The sequence below is a fragment of the Lactuca sativa genome, chromosome 2 (assembly GCF_002870075.4).
Source record: "Lactuca sativa cultivar Salinas chromosome 2, Lsat_Salinas_v11, whole genome shotgun sequence".
Lineage (NCBI taxonomy): Eukaryota > Viridiplantae > Streptophyta > Magnoliopsida > Asterales > Asteraceae > Lactuca > Lactuca sativa.
The window spans coordinates 154363966-154371935 of NC_056624.2; the positions used below are offsets into that span (position 1 = coordinate 154363966).

The 7970-nt window shown below is 37.6% G+C and overlaps 1 protein-coding gene across 11 annotated transcripts; it reads left to right on the forward strand.

The window, feature by feature from the left end:
* The first annotated feature begins 266 nt into the window (after window positions 1–266).
* Window positions 267–2644, forward strand: LOC111883397 (uncharacterized). Of its 11 annotated transcripts, none has more exons than XM_042899858.2 (8): window positions 274–461; window positions 1158–1232; window positions 1340–1434; window positions 1509–1660; window positions 1747–1851; window positions 1944–2023; window positions 2166–2260; window positions 2336–2644. In XM_042899858.2, the coding sequence occupies exons 1-8, from the start codon at window positions 292–294 to the stop codon at window positions 2401–2403; spliced, it is 840 nt and encodes a 279-aa protein (XP_042755792.1). In that variant the 5' UTR covers window positions 274–291; the 3' UTR covers window positions 2404–2644. The 11 variants fall into 11 exon arrangements, with proteins under 11 accessions (XP_052624064.1, XP_042755796.1, XP_042755792.1 ...); XM_023879726.2 differs by having other exon boundaries at window positions 277–461; window positions 1938–2023; XM_042899860.1 differs by having other exon boundaries at window positions 277–461; window positions 1938–2023; window positions 2341–2644.
* The last annotated feature ends 5326 nt before the right edge of the window (window positions 2645–7970 follow it).

The window sequence follows — 7970 nt, forward strand, 5'->3', positions numbered from 1 at the left end:
TGTTGTTTCCCAATCTAGAAAACCCACATTCACAGGGTTCTTCTTAATTTTTATTTTCAATTTAAAAAAAAATAAAAAAAATACAAAGACATAAATTAATTTAGAAAAATGAAAAGAAAAAGAAAAGGCATGTAGATTAAATTTGATTTGTTTATTTTGAGAAAATTGAGAAAAGACCAAAGGTATCGTAAAACTCAAACTAAGTTAGAAGATTCTCCTATTTAAGAAGAAAAAAAAATTGTTACATTTTAGGTCATATTCCCTTAAAAAAAATTAAATAGCAAAAAATTAATGTGCTGCCCTAGAAATGGTAGGGAAATTTTTAATAAGAAAAATAAAGTAAAATTAAATCACGCAACACTAGGTTTACAAATAGGCATATATATAACCCTCTATTCCGAAAAAACGGAGGTACTCGGAGGTGTTAGGCGATCGTTTTGCAGTGATCTCGTGAAATTTTGGTAAGAATCATTTTACTTGCTGCTGCGTTTAAAATGTTGTTCCGTTTAATTAAGGGATGGTTGTGTAATGGGGATGAATCCCCGATGTATGGACGTATTTGGGTGGAATATCCGATCGACCGTTTTTTGGGCCGCGTGTGGCGGTATCCCCGTGAGGATTAATGTTACTGATAAGTAGGAAAGGCTGTCCCCTCAGTGCGTTAGTTATATACTCCTATTTAGCTGCATATTAATTAGTTTGAATGAAGTATTTTTTATTTTTTATATTTTTAAATGGAATTCAACATATGTTGTATGGTTTGTGATTTAGGAGTTAATTAATGGCTAGTTATATTATAACCCTTGACATTATTAGGGAGAATATGAATTAATGTTCAGTGTTCAAACGTTACCTACCACCAGATAATTATCCCGTGATGTGGTTATATGGACTAAAGGATTGCATGACCATACAACCTAAAAATAGTGAAAACAAACCGAGCTCAACATTACATATCTGCTATTCAGTTTGTATTTGTTATGATTATAGCTGTGTAAGGAGGTTTCTTGACTGTTTGTTTGATTCCCATAAAAAAAATTTGAGCTTATGAACGTGTTTCTGTGTGTGAACTTAAGTCATCCCATTCCCAGTTAAACAAGCGGTACCTATTCTGGTTATTACTAATTTATTAATTATTTGCAGTTTCTACTTTCTAGGATATATACAATGGACGCCAGCAATTTCTGGGAAATAATGGACACCAACGAAATTACGAAAGACGATATAGTGCTGTGAGTCTCTTAAATATTATTTTTGTAACCATATATATGATGATCAGTTACTTACTTGTTATGTCATACGTGTGAGTTTTATGATTTTGTTTTGTTTTATTCTTCAGGTTGACAAGGTACCTCGTGGATTCCTATAGGACAAATGGGTTTAGGTTACCTGCTGATAACTTTTTCAAAGAAGCAAAAATCGAACAAGTAGGAGGTATACGTAATTCCTTTAATTTGACATGGTGAAGTGATTTGGGATGTTTGATTAATCTGATTCTTTTGTAATAGAGCTCAAAGGATCATACGTGGACTATCATGAGCCGTGCATGAAACAAGGTGCTGGTGTGGGTTTATGGATCTTTTTCTGTCAAGAAATCCTAAAGCACAAGGGAGTCAAAGAAAGGCCAAGGCTGATGAGACACAATGAAGACACTTCTCAGGTGATATAACTTATACAAACATACACACATTGGTTTTTCTTATAGTGGAGTTGGTGCTTCAACGTTCTTATATAATAAATGTCTAGACTACCACAAATCAACAACCCGTGAATGCTGATCAAGACCATGTATTTACCTTTCCTTGTCATGAAAGGCCATGGCTGATAACACATCAAGAGAACACTTCTCAGGTGATATATACATACACATACATTGTTTTTTTCTTAGTGGAGTTGGAGCTTCAAGGTTCTTATGTTTTCTACATAATAAATGTCAGAGTCAGACTACCACAAACCAACAGGTGGTGAATGTTGATCCAGATCATGGCACTATCTCTGGTGCAAAACAAGATGTATTAAGGAAGTGAGTTATCTAAATCTTGATGATGATTGCATAATAATTGATTTTAACAGATATTAATCAAGTTAGTGGTCATTTATTACTGTAAGAATATCCCTATCTATAGATTATGTAATTAGTTGTCATGTGGTTTTGTTTTTAATAGGCTGTTCAGATACGTTTATAATTACTTCAACAAAAATATGCTTTTGGCTGACTGTTTTGTCCAAAAAGAAGAAACTGCTGAAGAAGAAGCATCTGGTATATATATATATATATATATATATATATCTGGACACATTGCATTTAATTTCTTTGATTGCTTTCTTTTTTAAGTGCAGTATTTTCCATATGCAGTTGGATCCAGAAAACGCAAACGCAGTTTTGAAGACGTCAAGGTTTGAGGAAAAAAGGGAGTTGAGACTGTGGAGTCGTAGAAGGGTGACAGCTGAATATTTAAAATGACAAATTAAAGTCTGATATCATCTTCTTGTTCTATCCTGTTAAGTCTAGATTTTTGTTTCAAGTCTTTATGGTACTTGTTAAAAATGTTTGTTTTGAGACCTCGTCACACTCCTTGTTGTCTTTTGCTTTTTAAAATGTTAAACCATGGACATGAATATGATTGCCATCACTCACTCTTAATTTCCTGGAATACTGCCCAACTACACCGCCTAGGGATGGCCGGATAAATGCAAGAAATAGCATACTACTTTCATTCATTTGTTTTCTTTGTTGTGGTTTCAAAATTTGTAACAATGTCATCAGAGGTGAAACATTGTGCTAGAAACTAGTGTAAGCAGGATGATGCTATAAGCTAACAAACACAATTATGTTTCCATCTATTGCAATTAGCTCGATATAGGTTAGATGTTAATAACGTGTTCCATCATTAAGACGTCATATAAACCCACTTTTCAAAGAAACAAGTGTAGACTTTTTAAAGTAAACATTTTAATAATGAAATTAGGATGTCGTAACACAACAAAACAATGAAAGTATGTTACCATTTCTTTCATTTTAATCCAAAAAAACCCAAGGCAACTCCTCCACGCCATTCAATGCATCGCAATTTTATGTCCAGATTTTACAATCAACAATGCACCATTCTTGGTAAGAACTTCTTCCAAACCCAAAAGGGTATGGAATCAACACCTCTCCACACGTCTAGTTCCACCGTCAAAACTTGAAAGTGCTATTTTTTGTAAGCAACTTGATTCAAGGGTTTAGATTCCAAGTGGCGTCATTGTAATTTATTGCAGGTCCGGGGTCAACCATATTCATTATATTATAACTATTATAATCTAATGATCATCCTATAATTTCTCCTTCAATATACACGTCTTCTCAACTGTTTTATGGTATTCAAAGCATATCGAAATATCATTCTTAGTTCCATCATCATTTGGATACTTTGAATATCATAAGATATGAATATTTTTCCCACCATATTTCCGGTCATTGTATAAGGTTTTAGTAGAATATGATTTCAATCAACATTTCAAGATATTATCACATAGAGTACACATTCTAAAGTTCGTCGTTCAAGCTGAAGACTAAACCGATAAGGGTTGGTTAGTAAGATCGAAAAATCAGTTTCTAGCCACCTTATCCTATATGAAACAATTTGCAAACCGATCCAGGTAATTCTAGGTTTTATTTGTTGTAGATTATGAATTTAATTTACCAGAATGGCAAGTTCATTCTTATCTGTGTAAAAAAATACTTGTTCAAATGTTGATTTGGGACATTCTAATATGTAGAGTGTACAAATTAATAATCATTTAGAACGTGTTCGGCAAAAGTAGTTGATAGCGGGTAACGATTGTAGCTGGTAATGTTTTGTTAAACACTACGTGAAGTGACATTTGGATTTGGAGCGTTTTGGTTATACAAAACGCTAGAAGCTTTGTCAAACGCTCTACATGAAGTGCTAGAAAATCGAGAGTTTTGTCAAACGCTAGAAGCAATAAACTCTCAAATGCTACCAGCCGAACACGCACTTACTCGTTGAGGGTTTGTAACAATGTTGATATTAATTTCCATAAATTATATATATATATATATATATATATATATATATATATATATATATATATATATATATATATATATATATATATAGATAGAGAGAGAGAGAGAGAGAGAGAGAGAGAGAGAGAGGGAGGGAGGGAGTTGGGTTCATATATAAACCATATTTATTGTGTGAATGTATGGTCAATTCTAGGCCAATCATTTGAAAATAGTAATTGCATAATTTTATTAATTTAATTAATTGTTATCTAATATTAGTTTCCTAGCTAGTATTATGGTAACTAATTAGTGTTTACCTATAATTAAGGTTTATAGAACCCACACCCAATCAAACCCTTCTGTCACCAATCGCTAACCCACCATAATATAGAGAATGAGAAAAAAAGGTAAGATTAACATCACACTATCACCTCCATATATCTTCATCTCAACCAACATAATCTTCATCGACTATAATCACCGCCACCATCACCACCACCACCACCACCATCATCATCATCATCATCATCATCATCATCAGAACTGTTACAACTGACGCCACCACTATCTTTATGCCATTTGTTAATGCATGAGACCTTTTGTTTCCTCACATTTAGTTTTTCACCTGTTTTAAATCTTTACTTTAAAGTTCTACATCAGTTAAGAAGATGTTAAGTTATGGTTTAATAAGAGACCTCTGAAATACTTCACATCAACTATAAATAATGTTCCTATTCAATTTGGTGTGATCATCCTTTCATGAAATAAAAAGAATAAAGCTTTCCTCTCTGTTTTCACCCTTCTTAGAATTGTCTAATTTCTAACAAGTGGTATTAGAGCAACAATGATCTTAAGGGCCAGGAAATCAATCCAGTTTGCAAGAATAGCTGGTACGTTTGCAATAACATTCTCTACGACATCACCACCTATCTTTGATGGATAAAATTATGAATACTAGTGCATCAAAATGAAGCTCTTCTTAAGAGCGAATGCACTGTGGGAGATAGCGGAAAATGGCCTTCAACGAAAAGATGAAGAAATCAAGTATACAGAAGCTCAATTACAGAAGTTGAAGGAGGGTGAGCTTAAAGACGCCAAAGTTGTGTCGTATATACTTAACGCTGATGAGTTCTTTGCAAGTACACAATTAAAAACTCAAAAAAGCAACAGAGAGTTCATCCAAGAAGCCTTCCGGTTCATGGATAAACAAAAGCAATCAGTTCCTAAAAACAACTCTTGGAAGAAGAAAAGTTACGGAGATTTCAAAGAAAATCATAAAAAACAAGCACCACAATCAAAAGGAAAATTTCCTTGTAACATCCCAAAAATCAAAGCCAAAAATTTCATTTTTAATTAAGTGGTTTATAAAATAACTTATCAAGACATTGCCAAAATCATGTCAATACATAAAATCGTAGTATCATGTCTCAAAACCATATCATCTGAAGTTATAAAATATCAGAGTACAATCCCAGAAAACTCTAAGCGGAAATCATGTGTGTGTGATGCGCTGCTACACCGCCGGCTCCTTCCCCTTGGACGAAGTGGTACCTGAAACAAAAACTGAAACTGTAAGCATAAAGCTTAGTGAGTTCCCCCATCATACCACATACCATACAATCACATAGCATACATACTACCGGGTAGTTCTGGGGCGCCCGTCCTACCCATGTCAAGCCATTATGGGGTGCTGACCTACCTAGGTCGAGCTATTCTGGGGTGCTGACCTACCCATGTCAAGTCATTCTAGGGTGATGGCCTACCCATGTCAAGCTATTCTAGGGAGCCGACCTACCCATGTCAGGATCTTCTGGGGTGTCGACCTACCCATGTCAAGCTCTTCTGGGGTGTCGACCTACCCTCTGGTCTATCTTAACCGAACATGGGGATTGTTTCACCCCCTACTACTAACATATAATATCATATCATAATCATCATGTCGCACATATATGGGGCGTCCGACCTACCCATTGGTCCTATCGACCAAATCGGGGACTAGTCCCCTTCTACTGATACTATCTCACATAACATAGCAACTAGCAACTAGCATACTCACATATCCAACAATCTAGCATACTCACATATCCAATAATAACATACCAGACAATTATCACAAAGATAATCATCCCAACTAACAATTACTAGTGGGCCGGCCTTGGTGCCTTAGACCCACTCCTACTAGAAGGTAACTCACCTCGATATCATGTAGTGTCTGAACTGTCCTCGGCGTGAAGGTTGTCTCTCCTCGATTCCTCAATCCCTACACGACAATCCTCAAGTCATCAAATAGAACATACAACCCTAACCAGGGTCAATACCATAACCAGTCAAAGTCAACACCCAGTTGACCTGACTCGCCGAGTTGGTCCACCAACTCGTCGAGTCCATACTCCATTAACCTGATCCAACCCCGACTCCACTCGTCGAGTCCAGTAAGAACTCAACGGGCTCTTCTTCATTCAACCCATCGGGACCATCTTCATCCGACTCGTCGAGTTCCTCTTTGAACTCGACGAGTTCATCTCCCTCATAAGAATGTGTCCGGTCTACCACTCGCTGAGTTGTATGAAAAACTCATTGAGTCCATCTTCAAAGATTGGGAGATTGCCTTGGACTCGTCGATTCTGCTCATACACTCGTCGAGTCCCATGATTCCCAGGTCCCTTTTTGTGTCTAAACATCTAAGGGACTTTCCTCCCTAACAACTGGTCCATCCACAGAAAGGATTTGGTGGTCATTACACCGCGACTCGCCGATTCCCAAGAATAACTCGTCGAGTCCATCCTTGAGCAACACTATACAGTCGATTTAAATGGGCCTTAACACCACAAAACCATAGATATGACCCCTAATGTCCATTTCATACGTAAAGCTCCAAACTTGGTGCACATGCATGGGGGTTTTGGCACAAAAGCCATAAAAGGTGCTCTACAAGACACATGGGGCTCTTATGGCCATAAAGTGGGCACCTTTATGCCATGAGACCCTTCCAATGAATCAGATCTGAAATCAAGACTCCATATAACACTCCACAAATCCGAAAATGGATTTGAAAGCCCTAAATGTGCCCAAAATCCAAGTCTAAAGATTAATAAACACATAAAAGACCAAGTCAGGGGCATTTTACCTTGATTGTGCTGAAAATGGAACTAGATCTCTGAATCTCTAAGCCCCAACTCGAAGTCTCAAGCTTCTTTCTTCTTCTCAAGCTTCACAAACCACTAAAAGTACCAAAATGGCCTTAGAACACACAAAAACGGCTAGGGTTTCGATACACACCTTTTTGGGAGTGATAAGGGCGATGGAGGCTAAGATAAGGTGTTTAAATAGGGTGCAAACCCTCAGATTTAGGGTTTCACTCAACCAGTACCTACTTGCCGAGTCAGTCCCCCAACTCGTCGAGTAGCTTACTTAAACTATCCGCGGGTCATAACTCTACTCGACGAGTTGGGCCTCCAACTCGTCCAGTCCTAGATAAGAACACAAGATACTTGCATAGAGGGCATACCAGGAATCAGGTGTTACAGATCTTCCCCACTTATCTTAGATGTCGGCATCGAAGCCTGCTGCTCGATCATGAAAAGCTCAGGGTAATGCTCCATCATCTCGTCCTCTGGCTCCCAAGTCCATTCCGAGCCCTTTTGGTGCTGCCACCGCACCTTTACCAACTCTACTCCCTTGTTCCTCAGATCCTTTGACTTTCTGTCAAGGATTGCCACTGGGCGCTCGATGTAGTTCAGGTTGTCATCAACCTGAATATCCTCCAAAGGCACCACCACCGAATCATCCACCAAACATTTCCGTAAGTGGGAGACATGAAAAGTGCTATGAATCTGACTGAGTTCGGATGGCAGATCCAGCCTATATGCCACCTTGCCCACCCGGGCCATAACCCTTAAGGGTCCAATATACCTGGGGCCCAGCTTGCCCCGCTTCCTGAATCGAATGACGCCCTTCC